This window comes from Gymnoscopelus braueri (genome assembly GCF_963280865.1).
Source record: "Gymnoscopelus braueri genome assembly, chromosome: 15".
In the NCBI taxonomy this organism is placed as follows: Eukaryota; Metazoa; Chordata; class Actinopteri; order Myctophiformes; family Myctophidae; genus Gymnoscopelus; species Gymnoscopelus braueri.
In genome coordinates, this window is record NC_137620.1 from 30368800 (window position 1) to 30385368 (window position 16569).

The 16569-nt window shown below is 40.8% G+C and overlaps 3 protein-coding genes across 4 annotated transcripts; all 3 read left to right on the forward strand.

The window, feature by feature from the left end:
* Positions 1–1231: 1231 nt before the first annotated feature.
* Positions 1232–8992, forward strand: LOC308101165 (E3 ubiquitin-protein ligase ZFP91-like). 2 transcript variants are annotated; one of them, XM_080450531.1, is made up of 9 exons: positions 1232–1547; positions 2795–2826; positions 3903–4025; positions 5295–5444; positions 5613–5663; positions 6191–6269; positions 6519–6633; positions 7038–7137; positions 8623–8992. In XM_080450531.1, the coding sequence occupies exons 4-9, from the start codon at positions 5404–5406 to the stop codon at positions 8861–8863; spliced, it is 627 nt and encodes a 208-aa protein (XP_080306657.1). In that variant the 5' UTR covers positions 1232–1547; positions 2795–2826; positions 3903–4025; positions 5295–5403; the 3' UTR covers positions 8864–8992. The 2 variants fall into 2 exon arrangements, with proteins under 2 accessions (XP_080306657.1, XP_080306658.1); XM_080450532.1 differs by lacking the exons at positions 1232–1547; positions 2795–2826; positions 3903–4025 and adding an exon at positions 5135–5198.
* LOC308101169 (uncharacterized protein) lies at positions 8860–10924 on the forward strand. Its single transcript, XM_080450537.1, has 2 exons — positions 8860–9758; positions 10626–10924. Exon 1 carries the CDS (start codon positions 9019–9021, stop codon positions 9433–9435), a length of 417 nt encoding a protein of 138 aa, XP_080306663.1. The 5' UTR covers positions 8860–9018; the 3' UTR covers positions 9436–9758; positions 10626–10924.
* Positions 10925–12917: 1993 nt separating this feature from the next.
* LOC308101168 (uncharacterized protein) lies at positions 12918–16277 on the forward strand. The gene is made up of 3 exons (XM_080450536.1): positions 12918–13369; positions 14233–14544; positions 15112–16277. Exons 1-3 carry the CDS (start codon positions 13244–13246, stop codon positions 15250–15252), a joined length of 579 nt encoding a protein of 192 aa, XP_080306662.1. The 5' UTR covers positions 12918–13243; the 3' UTR covers positions 15253–16277.
* Positions 16278–16569: the final 292 nt, after the last annotated feature.

Consider the following 16569-nt stretch of genomic DNA (forward strand, 5'->3'; position numbering starts at 1 on the left):
TACTATTAAAAAGTCATCGTGATAAACAGTCCAAGGAAAAGTTAAATAAGCTTGTGAAATCCAAAATGTTTCGATGAATTGAGTACAAAGGAAATAAGCCATAGGCTTTCTTGGGTATAAAATCCTCTTAGCAGATATGTACTTTTTTTTGTTGCAAACTGCTAATAAAGTATACAATCAATCAATCACTCAGTCAATCAGATCATTGCAATAAGAAAGCTATTATGCCTATTAATAGCCAGGCTACCAAGAAACCAAACAAAAAGTGACGATCAATTTGACTATTTTTATGAATTATAAATGGTGAATTAAGTGCTAATTCAAATTGTGTCTTGAATGAGTCAGTTTTACACATCCAGTGGTGTAAAGTAACAAAGTACATGACATGTACTCAAACTACTGTAGTCTGTACTTAAGTAACATTTTGAGATATTTTCACTTTACTGGAGTATTTCCAATATATAGGATAGACGGGCGGAAGTCCCATACACACCCATGTTATCGCGACCGTTCTTCCGGTTTTAAACTTAACATGGGTGTGTATGGGACTTCCGCCCGTCTACCGTCCGTAGACGGACGGTATCCCATCATGTGTGTATGTGTGAGAGGGAATAATGGGGGAAAACGAGTTATCAGGTTAGCATCAGGGTTGCCATGTCCGCTTATTTTAAGCGACTTTGGGCTTGTTTTTTTGTAAAGTTGCTTTTAAATATTGTAGGTTGTGGGAATTGCTTTTCTTTTGGGCTTGTTTCTCAAATATAGCTGCTTATTTGGGCTTGTTTCCTAATGTTGTTTGAACCAGTGGTTCTCAAACATTTCCATGTCGAGGACCCCCTAATTAAAATGTATTTGTTTGCGGACCCCCATCTGAAAATACATTTTGCCAGGGACCCTACAAATACAAGATTTGTAGGGACCGAGTGCCGCGCTATGAGCTTGTAGATCTGCTATTTTTGAAAAATCCTGAAAATGTGCGCATATCTTTGAATATATATATATTTTTAAGCGAACATTTATAACTCAAATCTTTGCTTCTGGGGGTCCCTGGCACAAAACGTTTTCAGATGGGGGTCCGTGGCCAAATGTATATCAATTTAGCCTAGGGGTCCTTGGCATGAAACCACTGGTTTAAAGGGCGAAGGGCTCGCTTCTTTTGGGCTTGTTTTCATAGACCTGGTTGCTTGTTTCTCTCTCAGAACCTGGCAACACTGCAGTCCTGGAACTGGGACAACTGAACACAGTGGTGGTCATCGCCGCGGGGAGGAGGCCGCACCACCATCCCCGGTCTCCAGTGAATCAGCACCCGCCTCTACAGTGATGGGGAGGCGGGTGAAAGCCCGAGCCAACTCCTCCAACTCTAGTGGTGGTGGTGCTACCGCTGGTCCTGGATGTGTGTTGTTGTGGGATCGAACCCGGGCTGCTGTCGCTTCAGAGCGAACTAAAAAGTGCATTACCGTCACCACCAAGAATAACAACAACAAGAAACCTTCAACTGTGCCTGGTCGTGGTCGCGGAAGACCCCATTCCAGAGACCCGAATGCCATCGAGTAAGTGCACACGGCAAAAGGTCCATTTGTGTGCATACCATGTCAGTCAGTGGTGTAAAGTAACTAAGTACATTTACTCAAGTACTGTACTTAAGTACAATTTTGAGGTATTTTTTGGTACTGTACTGGAGTATTTCCAATTTTCAGTACGTTATACCTCTACTCCACATCTCAGAGGCAAATATTGTACTTTTTTTACTCCACTATAAATTAATTATTTGAAAACTTTAGTTACTTGTTAATTTGTAGATTTTGATTGTTATTACAAAACATACATGAACCACTGCAGCCCTTTATACACATTTTTCGGCCATTCGAAAATAGCCGATCTGCAAGCTCACAATGCGTTGCCATGCGTTACTGCGTAGCATTGTGAGCTTGTAGATCTGCTATTTTCAAAAGATTTTTATACAGTTGAAAACTTGTGAAACGGGACATTCTGCATGTTGAGTACTTTCTACTTTTGGTACTTTAAGTCCATTTTGATACCAATACTCTTGAACTTTTACTCAAGGACATTTTGCATACAGGACTTTTACTTGTAACAGAGTATTTCTACTGTGCAGTATTGATACTTTTACTTTAAAAAATGTGAGTACTTTACCCACCACTGCTATTATTATTTTGATAAGTCATTTGCTACAGTATTATTACAGGCTTGTTATATGCCAACTCAGTATCATCAATACATCCCCAATGCTGTTACAGTTGGAGGAGCCTTATGCTTAGTTGGAAGCTGCCTTCTCGGCAGTTAATAGGAAGTATTTATGAGTGCGAGTTCTTATAAAGCTATAGTTAACCTGCACCAAGGAAATGAGTGCATGATGAGTGATGACAAGCCTGTCTTTTTAGATTCTTCTGAGACCTTGGCTTAAGTTGTCAATGAAAGGAATTTCGTTGCTAGGGAACAGCTTGGGTCTAAACACTATATATTTCCTGACTGTCTGCAGCTACTGATATTCACACACACTGCAACAGGAAATAAACTTGCACCCATTAACCACTTAAACCCCAAATATCAGATCCCGTTGTGAGCTTGTCGATCGGCTATTTTCAGCTAAAGCCTTCCCCACAATAAGGATGTTGGGGTTTAAGTGGTTAAAAATGTTTATGTTGTCAAATGTGAGTGCCCGTTGTCCTTTACCATACGGTTTCGAACCCACATGCGTGGCTGTAGCATAAAAGTATATTCTGTAGTACATTTATAAGGCTACTATAACATACTGTCATTTGTTTTGTCCACATAGTATTGGAAAAAAGAAGCAAACGTCCAAAAAAGGTACGAAAACATAACTTTCTTTCATAAGGCATGAGGCATGTCACACATGTGCATTGTGCACTCATACACACACAAACCTGTGTCTGTGTGACATTAAATAGGCTGGCAGGCTGCCCAACCCTGAAATGGGAATGTAAATCTCCCTTACATTTTCGCAATTCAACTTGAAAACATGCATACGGTAGGCCATTGCACACACAGTCATAAAGATAGACGACACTGCTCATTTTCAATGTCGCTGCTGGTACAGCAACACTTTGGACGTGCGGTACGCAGTGGGACTTGTTAAAACTTTGTGCATTTGCCCCACTTTGGCTTGGTGACTAGCATTATGTTACGACTGGCCAATATATCCATCAGTGGCGTGGTGGTTTAGACCAGTGGTTCTCAAACTGTGAGTCGGGGCCCCCAGGGGGTCCCCACATGATTTGGGGGGGGGGGGTCCCTAGATGACAGTGAAGTGACAATTTTAGGACTTTTAAGACCTTTTTAATACCTAAAGAAAAGAAAAGAAAAGAAAAAAAGACCATTACTGCATCAAAATAATCTGTAAGAACTGGTACAACGTTGGCCAAATTGTCAAATAATATAAGAAAGAGGCAAACATTTTTAAAATATCCGAGCTTATGTAGATCTGCTATTTTCACAACATTTTATCTGTGGAACCTAGTCAAACTAAATGTGATGCCTCAACTACATTCCAAGTGCTTATCAGAGTGGGGGGTCCCCAGTTCAAACATGATTATTTTGGGGGGTCGTGGCCTGAAAAGGTTTAGACCAGTGATTCTCAACATTTTAGGCAAAGAGCGTACAAGCACTGAACAAACATGTGCATGCAGGCCGGGCAGGCATTCAACAAACACGCACGTGCATGCGCTGAATACACCATGGGCGTGCACACAGAGACCGCTATAATAATAAACCGCATCGGATGTTTTCTTTCTCAACATCTTCCCCTCTGAAGTTTTCCACCGGTCTTGATTTTGTTTGTGATCTGTCTCCCTGTTTAATAAAAACAGGGAAATAATATTAGAATAATATTTATATTTGGTAATGAATTGAACTGTCTACTTCAGCATCCCTCTGCACTCACAGAAGAAAGTTGTCCACCACCAATAAGGGACGCTCAACACGAGCCTCCCACTCCTCATCTATGCCAGTGTGCAAGACTGAACCAGAGACAGACGTTGAGATTGGTGGTAAGAGCAAAACACCACACAGGCGCTGGAGCAACTCGGATGATTGGAGCCTTTTTCTTTAATATGGAACAGGGTGCAAGAACAGCAACATTTCGATGTCAGATTAAATCTTTGTCGGGTCATAAAGAGATACAGGCTACGAGTGATATATAGACAGGTGATTTATTTCTGTCATGCATCTATTAATAGTGATCTGTAACCTGGTGAATGTTCCACATGGTGTAAAATGTGTACCTCCCATTGTTGTTGGCACATTTTTAGACATTGGCTAATTTACTGGCCTGCCCCTGCCTCTCACCTGTCTATAAATCACTCATAGCCTGTATCTCTGACGTATGACCTGACAAAGATGTAATCTGATCGAAATATTTTCGTTTGTTTTCCTTGCACCCTGTTCCATATTAAAGAAAAAGGCTCCAATCATCCGAGTTGCTCCAACGCCTTCTTTATTCAGTATGTTTTGCATTGTATTTGTATTGTATTATAACATTGAGCAGTCTTATGTGTGTCTCTGAAACACATCCTTTTTTATTACAATTTTAAAAACGATTTAAAATAGTGAAAAAGTGAAAATGGACAATCTACAAGCTTGTACTGTAGATCTGCTATTTTCTCTACTTTTGTGCAACACTCTTGAAGAACATTCATTTACAAAAAACATACAATTCATTAATATGGAGATACAACGTTATGTGAAATGCATCATGGGAATTGCAGAAACAGACAGGGGAATTTCAATATGGGTTTTATCATTGATATTGTTGTCCCTATAGAGTAGACTATGATAATCTAAATCTTCTGCACTGAACTGAAATGCACATCAAAAGATTGATAGTGTCCCTTTAAAAAACCTTGTACACTGCAGTGGCCCTCAAGTAGCTCTCCAAAATGCAGGGTCAAACTGAAGTAACTAATGCGTGTAACCAGGATATCTGTTTATGGTGCAGAAAAGTGTACTTTGAAAGGAAAGAATGAACAGTGAGTAAAATCCAGATTCATGCCATTGTAAACAGAAGTGTATTTTTTTCTTTATCACTTCAATTTATTTATGTTTGTGCGTACTAGTATGCTGCAAAATTAAACACAGATTGATATTCATATCAGCACTGCAGATGATGAGGTTGTGCCGTCTTATGACCCGAACGACCTCAGCTATAAACCTGAGGCAAAGAAGTAAGCTGACAGATGCAATGTTAAAATCTCATGCGAGTGTAATTGGATGTGAGTTTTGAAATCTCGGTTGCATTTTTATCTCTCTTGTCCATTCAGGGACATATCAAGGCGGCTTCAGTCATTGCAACAGAAAGAGAAGGGGTCTGCAGCACGGGAAAAGGAAAATTAGATTAAAGTGGAGGAACCACCAAAGACGGCAGTGAAGATGGAAGAGGAAATTGGGGATAACACAGACCCACCGAGAAAGTACGAAAAATGTTGATTATTCGGGGCGACAGATCAGTTGATGAACTGATAAGACATAGACATTGATAGATTCATTGGCGTTGATTATGGAAATGCTCTTTAATTGGTTGTGGTTTGAGAGAACCACGTAATTCCTAAGCTAAGCTTTTGAACTCCCTGTTGTCTTAGGAGAGGTCGACGACGAAAAGATGATAAAACACTTCGTCTACCAAAAAGAAGGTACCGTATTGTCTTTGTGGCTTCAAGTAGGGTAAGGTGAAAAAAACACCTGCTAAGTGGCTCTTAATTTTGTCTGTGTGGTTGGTATTCTCTTTCCGGAATGACGTTGAGAATAGCAGAGGTTGAAGTATTTCCATCAATAAATTATAAAATGAACTGATTGTTTCCCGATCATTATAAAGCCTAATTCATACTGCACAGTACGAAAACGTTGTTCTACAGAAGCAACTGATTACCAAGCTAACAATGTCATTGTGCCATATCACAACAAGTTGCTACTGTAGCTTGAAAATCACTTGGGTTTAAGAGTACACTTTCACCTACTTTTTGACTTTGACAGGTAAAAAACCTGCAGAATAAGTAATTATGTTACCATCTTATTTCCTTTTGGACAAGACCACTCCAGGGCAACGTTTAAAAAGTTACATACAGTGTATGCAGCCTCACCAGCAGGCATTACATTGTAGGATATGTTGTCATCTCCATTTTAGCTCTTGTATAACAACTTGTATTTTCTATCCTCATAGGAAGAAGCCTCCAGTACAATATGTTCGCTGTGAGATCGAAGGCTGTGGTACTGTCTTAGCCCACCCACGCTACTTACAGGTCTACCGTCTTATCCACTGTAACCATGACAACCCTCTGTTCTTTATAGATAATCTTTCCACTGTGTGGAATTTGAAACTGTACAATGCGGAAAGGGTTGAATGATACTATGTTTGTGTTTAGATGGCAGTGATATGATAACCAGAGCCCAAACCGGTTATAAAGGTTTCACCAGCACATGACTTATAACTTTTGTTTTCCCCGTTAATCAATTGGGCGCATCGTTTCTCTCCTGTGTCTTTATTTCAGCACCATATAAAGTATCAGCACTTATTGAAGAAGAAGTATGTGTGTAATCACCCCTCATGTGGTCGCCTGTTCCGTCTGCAAAAGCAGCTGTTGCGTCATGCTAAGCACCATACAGGTGATACCATGGCACACACATGCATATCTAATGAAAAACTATAAAAAAGACACGCACATCTAAAAAAAACAGGATGGATGCTGGATAAAGAAAAAACCTAGTGAAATTGAAATTTGATCCGCACACCAAATAGCTCCGGTTAAAAGGATTTTAATGTGCAGTGACACCTGCAATGACACATGCATGTGTCACTGCTTTATCTTGTTGCAACATGAGTTGGTTGAGAACCATTTTCCACTTTTTTGGGTGGTTCAAAGTTCAAAGTTGGGTCAGGGTTAATGAAGCCCAAGTCAGGTGTAAAATAAATAAGTTGTCTATTTTACAAACCCAAATTTCATTCCTATTCTGTATATTTAATGTACACCATACATGGTTTCAATTTCTGTTTGTCTTCTACCTTTCAGATCAAAGAGACTACATCTGTGAGTTTTGTGCACGTGCGTTCAAGAGCTCCCATAACCTGGCTGTGCATCGTATGATCCACACTGGAGAGAAACCAATACAGTGAGTAGGGATACAAGTTTGTGACTACAAAAATATCAGCATGTTTTTTGTGGGAATCAGGATAGAGGTGTGCCAAAGCAACATATTCTCTAAATGCTTAACTTCCTGTTTTCTAAATGTGTAAACAATGCTGTCCAGTTTGCTAGGGAGCCTGAAAAAAATGAAAATATATAGCCTAACAGGCTTTTAAACACTCTTAAAGACATATATACTTTGTTGTAGGTCACTAACGTCAATAGTGAAAACAGCAGATCTACAACCTCATACCGCATTGCGTTGCAACGTGTTGTGAGCTTGTAGATCAGCTGTCTTTGCCAAATGTTCACCTATTTTCACGGAATGTTCACATATTCTGACATGCGCAGAAACGGGACACCAGGGTTCATGTGTTAAATTAAGCTGTGTGTGAGTCCACATGACACGTTGTGGTAGTCAGACAGGTTCTACTGTAAGCATACGATTAGTCTTCAGCCACATTTGTCTCTAAATCAAGTGCACCAATTTCACAGATTTAACTCATAATCATATTTATCATGTCATGATCCTGTCACTTTCACACTTTGTACCTTAATTATCAGACTTTTTAAGGGTGAAGGCTTGCATATTGGCTACAGTAGAATGCTGTTGAGGCTCTACTGCCACTATATCCCATCTTCTATCTGATTTATTATAGTTATAAGGAAGCGTCTACTACAAAGTGCTTCACAAAACCACAGTCTCCCTAGGCTATGAGCCAGAGCGCTGCCTGCATCATGGCCTTCTGGTTCTTCGTAATTCCCAGCTCAAGGAAGAAGATTTGCGCTACTGCCTTAATATCAAAATAAGCTTTTGATCACTGTTTTCTTTTTGGAGTACAGTCTACAGACCCATTTCATTAGAATACCACATCCACCATCAGGAATTTGGAATGGCCAACCAAAAAAAAAAAAGAATTCTATTTAGGGCAGCCATTTTGATACAATGTCTCTCTTCACAGAATGGGTAGACATTCCAAGTGATTGGATCAGTATGAATCAATAGGGCTGTGTCTTCCATTGTCTCACATGATGGCCCTTCTGCTTACTGGAAATAAACAAAAAAATCTTCTTCTTTTTCTTTGAAAAAGGCCAAATAATAAGCAGCCAACTGTGTCTACATCGACTAGATAATACATTGTATCAAACTGTGAACTAAGTATCATGTATTGAGCGTAACTGTGAATTGAGCATTCGGCATGTCACACCACAGTGTTCAACACGACGCGTCCTTCAGCGAACTGTGGCTCAATTACTTGAATGTACATCCATTTTTATCGTTTGACATTAAGCTCATGGAATTTCTGCAGTGGAAAGTGTGCAAGCAGCCCACTAATGTTGGCATCTGTAAAAGTGCCTTCATTGATATTTATAAAGGATAGGGAAATGCAGAGAAAGGAGATGAATCTCAGAGATGAGATTTACGGCCAGTGTCTCTCATAGCCTGTTCGTTGTCTCCCCCCTGTGGCAGGTGTGAGATCTGCGGTTTCACCTGCCGCCAGAAGGCCTCTCTCAACTGGCACATGAAGAAGCACGATGCCGACACCTTCTACCAGTTTTCCTGCTCCATCTGTGGCAAGAAGTTTGAGAAAAAGGACTGTGTGGTGGCGCACAAGGCCAAGAGCCACCCAGAGGTACTCATCGCAGAAGCACTGGCAGCCAACGCAGGCACACTCATCACCCACCCTACCCCGGTCGTAGAGCCGCGGTAGCTTCACCCACCCAGACCCCCGTTACCCAGGAAACCCTGGAGGGCCTTCTGCACCGAGGGGTCACCCAACTTCTGCCGGTCGCGGTGCCCCTCACCACGCCGAATCAGATAGACGCGTCTCAGACCCAGGTCCTCCAGCTGGCTCTGCGTCACGCGATGCAGATGGGGCGGCCACGGGAGAGATCCACTTTTCTGCAGCTGACCGCCGCGCCCACCTCCGCTGCCCACCTCTCCAGCAGCAGCCAAACCCAGCTCATTCAACTGACCACCCTGCTGCCCGACGCCTCCGACGCCCACCCCACCCTGCTGACCCTCAGCTCTGTCACCGCCCTGTCTCCCTCAGGCCTGCTGGCTGTGGGTTGGGTCCGGGAGGCTGGTGGGGAGGAGCTGTCAGCCGGGGAAGAGGTGGTGTGGGAGCGGGTGGTGGGCGGCAGGGAGCAGGATATCGGGGAGATGGTGTGGGAGGGCGACGGTGAGAGGGTGAGGGAAGATGAAGGCATGATTTGGGAGAGGGACGGCGTGAGGCACATGCTGTTAGAAAGCACAGAGGTGCACGGGGATGGCTTCATCTAGAAAGACAAATGAAGCGAGGAGAGTGAGGTTGGGGAAGGGCGTTAGGTAATCTGAAGGGGGGTATTTGGCTGGGGGAAGGGAAAGAGAGGAGACGTGTTATGTTACACATGTTATAATTTGCTAAAATTAAATATGAAGATGACTACAAGTATACATGAATAAATTATAGTTTGTCTCCATGGAGTGTATGCTCTACATGATACCTACACTTTGCTACTTTATATCAGGGAGTATGATTTACAAGTCTATACGTTTTGTACACTGACTATTTTACCACACATAGAAAGATTTAACAGCCTATTTTGCTTCAAACAACCGCTTTGGTGAGTGTGTGTGTGTGTGTGCGCGTGTGTGTGTTTGTGTGATGGCAAATATGTGATTGTGAAAGAATTTGTGTCAGAGAGAATGGAGTAATAGTTGATTTTACATATTGTAATGCATTCGTGGGAAAGAGATGGTTGTGTGTGTAATGCAAGAAAATTCCTAAAGCCATTTATAGCCCCATTTATAGTATTCCCATCTAGCCTGGAATCCAGACGGAGGCGCTTGTTTTTTTTTTCACTTAACCAACTCTGGACGAGCACCTGGATTCCAGGCTAATTCCATTCCATCGATTGCCTCTCATTGCACAGTTGATGGTAATAGATCATTGTTATTAAACTTCACTTGATTTTATTATTGAAAATTCTCCTAGGACATATATCCATGCCCCATTTCCACTATTGGTTTTAGGGTGCGGTCACACCAAACTTTTAAAAGGCGGACCCTGCCAATGCTTTTCAATTGGAACGGAGTGGTTTGTTGCCATTCGTGGATTTCCGAAGAAAAAAAAAACGCTTTGTCAATGCAAATGCGTGGATTCTTGGCAAGACCATGAATCCACGCATTTGCATTGACAAAGCATTGGCAGATTCCGCCCCAGGGGTTAAATAAAAGTGCGGTGGGAGCGCGCCCTTAGCACATTATTGCCGCAAAAACTAAACATGCTATTCTGGAAACCTCTGTGAAAGTATACAAATTAAAACATCAGACCTTTGGCTGATAAATGTATTCACTGCTGTATTTCTTTGGAGCGAAACAGCCCCAGTGACAAAGACGTTCAGTATTTCATATCATGTTTTCTTAGATTTAGACCTTCCTTATTAGGAAGTTGATTGCCTATAGTTATTTGCTTGGTGTGAGTGCCATAGGGCTCCCTCTTTGACTTTTTCTTTTACACAGTGCAGCTGTTTTAATTCAGCATCTACGGTGCTTATTTATATATACTTTCACTGTCCTAACAGCAATCATTTGAACAAATTATTGCTAGATTTGTGAAAATATGAGTGGACGTGTGTTTCTGTCATTTTTGTTTGCAATATTTACAACAGAGAGCGCATATGCTATATACCTCTGTACACTGCCACTACTACTGAGCTTGTATGCTTGCAACTTACATCTTATGTCTCAGAAAACATTTGTTCATAATAGATATAAACTTGTTCTCTTGTGAAGTTGTCGTTGTCTTCAGCAAGTAAGATGGTAAAAGTCCCATAATTAGGTCATTATTAACATTGTTTACATAATGTTTCACGGCAGTGGTAGGCAACAGTGAATAACAGGCAGGTGTTTCACACTTTCTCTCCATATCTATAGAAGAGACCTTGAGCATCCCTATAGCCTACTATGAAAGAGTTTGTTTATCTCTGTTTGAAAGGGAGTATGTCTGTCTTGATGCAAGTTCTTTTTTCTTTTTTTTCCTTTTTTCTTTTTTTTATAAATATTTGTATTGGAGAATAAAGATTTAACAATAACATTACAGCTCTCCATAGATTTTTCTTTTTTTTAAACACAAGACATTGACAATACAATAAAACACTATCACAAGATAACTTAATGTCCTCTAAGTGCAACATTCAAGGATGTGGTCTGCGCAAATTGATTACACAAGCTTTTTTATCTGGACATCTTACATTTGATTGCACATAATTCTATCAGTATGCAGTTATGACACACAAATCTTAATTATCTTAATTTATTAAGTTAATTTAGCAATTCATATATGTATTATGTTGTTTTATTTTATCATTTGTGAAGGAATTGGGCCTGTGAAATATAGTTGAATAAGTTCCTTTATGGTTAAGATTAATTGCAAAAGATGGGCCTTATTTAGCCATAGTTGAGTTAATGATTACTGATTCTGATATGGTTTGTCCCATCTGTTTTAGGCAGGCATGCTACAGGTGAGGAGAGTTCAGTTTGGCTTGGGGCCTGCAGGTGACAACACCAGGGAAGAGCTGCCAGCATCTATGGCTGCCAGGGTCCTTAGATCATTGGTTCTAAAAATGGGATTCGGGGACCCCCAGAGGTCCATGGGGGGGTAACAGGGGGTCCCCAGATTTCTTTTTTTAATATAGCGTCACAATAATTGTAACCATATTTTATATTTTGGCTATTCAAAAATAGCAGATACCGAGTGCCACGCTATGAGCTTGTAGATCTGCTATTTTTTTTAAATCCCTGGCACAAAATATTTTTGAGATGGGGGTCTGCAGCCAAATACATATCATTTTGGGGGTCCTTGAAATGAAAAAAAAATAATAAGTTTGAGAACCACTGCCTTATAGAAAGGGCATAGCATGTGTTTCAGTTTCTTTAAGTCGTGATTTTTTTTTTCGTGAGTTAAGCCGTGTTTATTCCTAATCTTTGGATCTTTGCTTTTGGCCAGTCTTTTTTTTATTTTTATTTTTTTATATTTATTTAAAATAGCGCTTGTGAGCTTGTAGATCTGCTATTTTGAAACCGCCAAACTGTATATAGGGCTGAAGTGGGTGATGTATGTTTTGTAATAATAATCAAAATCTCTTTCAAATAATTGTAGTGGAGTAAAAGTACAAATTTGCCTCTATGTAGTGGAGTAGAAGTAAAAGTAGTAAAGTAGGCCTACTGATAATTGGAAATACTCCAGTAAAGTAAAAATACCTAAATATTTTACTAAGTACAGTAGTTGAGTAAATGTACTTAGTTACTTTACACCACTGCTAAGGTATAAAAAGATCCCACCAGTAAATCATTTGAATGGTAATGGGGGTGGGGCCACACGGTGACGTCAAATATCCTGTGCGTCCCCTAAAACCGCCTCTGTCCCAGGCCAGCGTTGCCAGGTCTGCTTATTATAAGCGACTTTGGGCTTGTTTTTTCTGTAAAGTTGCTTGTAAATATTGTTAGTTGTGGGTTGCAGTGTTTTGGGGTTTGTTTCTAAAGTAGTTGCTTATTTAGGCTTGTTTTCTAATGTCATTTAAGCGTAGCGCCCCGAATCTCTAGTTCTTTTAAAGTGCTCATGTGGCCTATAGTTGCTTCTTTTGGGCTTGTTTTCCTAGACCTGGTTGCTTATTTCTCTCACAAAATATGGCAACGCTGCCCCTAACACCCGCCCCTGTCCGACTCCCAGGCTTGCGGAACCAATTAAACCCCACTGCCCCGTGCGTTGCGTTGCATGTCAACAACGAAAAGGACCATGTTTCATTGACAACGCGAGGGGACGGTAACGGCACCGCGAGCGGGCAAAGTTTGACTTTTGAAAAGACCCGATTGACGAGTGCGTCAATTACCGGATTCTCTAAATTTATGCCGCGGAGGAAAAATCCCTTTGGCCGGTCTTGTTCCATCCAACTCACCGCGGCGTACCGTGCGCGCACACACACACACACACACACACACACACACACACACACACACACACACACACACACATACAGTGTCATACACGCAAACACACGCACGCACACACACAGCACCTAGCCACTAGAGCTCCAGACCAGCACTACTAATGGAAGAGCAGCGCATAACGATAGACGTGCTGGACATGCTTGTCCCCGGTCGCTCTCAGACGGGAAGAGCTGTGGATTTGGCCAGATTGTTACATGATGAATGCACTCGTCTTCTTGACCTTTATGTGAGTACCACCAGTTTGTTGACTCGGTGTATATAGGCTATATAGGCCTACTGTATGTATAGCTTATTTTTTCCCCCCCACCTAACTGTTTGTCTTTCCCTGGCTGTGTGGTGGATATCCTGTCCCGTTACATTCCAGAGCAGGCCTAGTGGTGCGCTTGTATGTAAGTCCAAAAAATAAATATACCACAATGAAATAAATACAATCCACAATGAAATAAATAAAACTGTAATTTATTGTATTTTTATTTATTTTATTTAACTGTTTTTTATTTATATCGTTTTTTTAGTTATCTCATTATGGTATTTTCTTTTACTTTTTTTCTTTTTTTCCCCAAAACATATTTCACCCAGTGACCCAGCTTGTCTATACATAAAACGCGTGTTGCAAGAGTTAAACGGTGTGTCTGATTTGAACGCCGTTGTGCGACTTATCCACTTTGCATCGCAAGTGTTCGCTGCTTTCTATGTAGATGGAGTGATGATACTGCAGTGCATAACTCAATTATTCTCCAAGATCACCTCCCACTTCCCCAGAGGGTTTCAGCGTTTCAGCCTAATGGAAAGAGTGTAATAGATTTTTCAGCCATAAGGCGTTTCTAGTCACAGGACACTTTGAACTTCTCTAAAATAATCCATATAATCAATATCATTGTTGCTTAGTCTCTTATTCATAATTGATCTATGGCTAAATTAAGGATAGAAGTGCAAGGCCATTGGCATCTTCTATCTGTTATTTTATTTTTTATTCAACAATCAGGTGGCATTGATTTCCCCGATATCAATCAGCCCAATATACTCCTCCTCTCCTTCATCTCAAGTTTTTCCACCTCCATGTTTTCATAATCCGCCTTCCCATTTCAGAGGGAGAAGGAGAGCTTCTTGTCAGACCACACCCCAGAGGAGGGCCGCATCGTGTCCCTCTCCCCGGACACGCAGGAGCCCAGCATAGAGGAGCAGGTGCAGCTCCTTCACTCGGCTCTGCGCCAGTGTCTAGGACTGCTTCACTGTCTCATCCTGAAGGAAAACGAGGAGATGGGCGAGCTGGAGGGAGAGTACGAGACTCTGAGGAAGAATGTCCGGACCCGGCTGGAACACTTGCTCCATAGCACCAGGGTTTTGGTGGAGACGGATGGCACAACTGTAGAAATCACCCCGGATCACCAGTGCAACGAGGTATAGATGTAGTTATAGCTGCAATACACCTTTAGCTAGTAGCTAGTATAGTATACAAGTATGCGGTTTAGAAGCTCCCTTAGTTGAAGAATGGGTTTAATTAAAATCAACTGTAATAATAGACGTTGGCATTGAGCATTCACTGGTGACCCAAAGGACAGGGATAGAGTGTATACGTGCATACATACCACCCTCTGTCTTTAGTATCATAAGGACAGTTGCTTAATATGCCCAATGATCAGAAAATAATAATTTATATATATGAATTTATATCAAAACAGTCTTTTGGCTTTCTTTGTAAGGTTTCCTTGTTTTGAATAGAGTGGAAATGCTAGGACAAGAAAGGGGATAAAAGTGAGACATTAAATTAACTCTTAAAACTGTTTACTCTATTGATTTAATTGTTTTTATCTCTTCATCGTTGTTTTTCTTTATAACAGTACATTTGTGGTTTTCCAATGTTAATAGAACTCACTTCAGCCACACTGGACACCCTATCTTATGCTTCCTCTCATCAGATTGCTTGTCTGTTTACCAAAGACCTTCACTTGCTGTTTTAACTTTCAGGAAGTTGACGGTATGATGGGGTCTTTTGCCATTAAAATGTGGACCTATCGAGTGCTGCTGGAGCTGATCCACTGGGCCAACCATGCCTCGCAGACCCTTCATGTTTTACACACAGAAAAGGCAGGGACAGGAGAAGTCTAACTGCTGTGTATTCAACACCATCGATGGACTCACTCAAAAACCTAACACAGCCAGCTTTGACTTACAGTACATGCATTTTAAAATGATCTATGTTATGGATTGAATATACTCTGTGAATGCTGAAGGTACTGCTGAACTAATTTCACAACTAAGCCCCCTTTTAACAAAGTCTGCAAGTTAGCTTTGCCCAGACATTGGCATTTCCCTAGCAAGTGTTAAAATGACCTGTAGTTTGCCACAGTCGGCTATTCTTTTGAAAAAGAACAGCGTGTGCAAACGTTTGGTCGTATAAAGGCTGGCGTACTTTGTGCTGTGGCTGACTGAGACTGGTTGAAATGTTGTTTTTTGTTTTTTGCTTCATATACATTATATTTATTTTTTATTTAAATTGCTTTAATCTGTGATGGCATATTAGTGTGAAATATGAAGGGCCTTAGATCAAATGTTGTAAGGTTGTTCAAAACCTGCTGTTACTAACACTCCAGGAGAAAACTAACTGCTACGTACCAAAAGAAGAGTACATGACTGATAAACTGTGACTTCCCTTAAATGCAGCTGAATCTGTAGTCATGGCAGATGAAGGTGGTTTATTGTGTAGCTTTAATTGTACTGCATATAATCCAAGTAATTCCAACGCAAACCCAATATGTAGCATGTCTTCATGTACAGACTAACATATTGATTTAGGTTTGTTTGAAAACTGTGATTATCACCCATGTATGTTACTGAAGGTTGTTGTGTATTCAGATACTTGAATGTGCTGCTATATAGTTTGATCAAAATGCACCTGTTGTTACATTAATATTGCACAGTAGCACTGTGTGATCTGTAGCCAAAACTGTCACATACTCTGCACCAAACCCCCTCACTGACAAGTTGAATATCTAACACTACGTAGATAGAATGCTAGGATGAATGTGCTGTGACTTGATAGACCTACTGGTTTAGATTTTTTTAATGCCACATTTTACATTCATGTGAATCATTATCTCTCTGTAGATTGATTGGATGTGTGCGGTGAAGATTAAAACTGTCATATCCACAAAGCGTCGATTGAATTCACTCAGAAAGCCATGCTTCAAAAAGCAAGAGAGAAACACAGTAAAGTAAACAGATGCCTGTCCTCAAATGTGCACAGTCCCTAGGAGGAGAAATCCAAGGCACACACAGATTGTTGGTGTCATTTTTTTTTACAGTCATCATTATGCTTTAATAAAGAATGGTGATGAAAAAAAATGGGGTACATTTATACAAAAGAATCTTTGTAAAAAATGTACCCCATTTTATACCAATAGATGGATTAGAATCCCCAAGAGA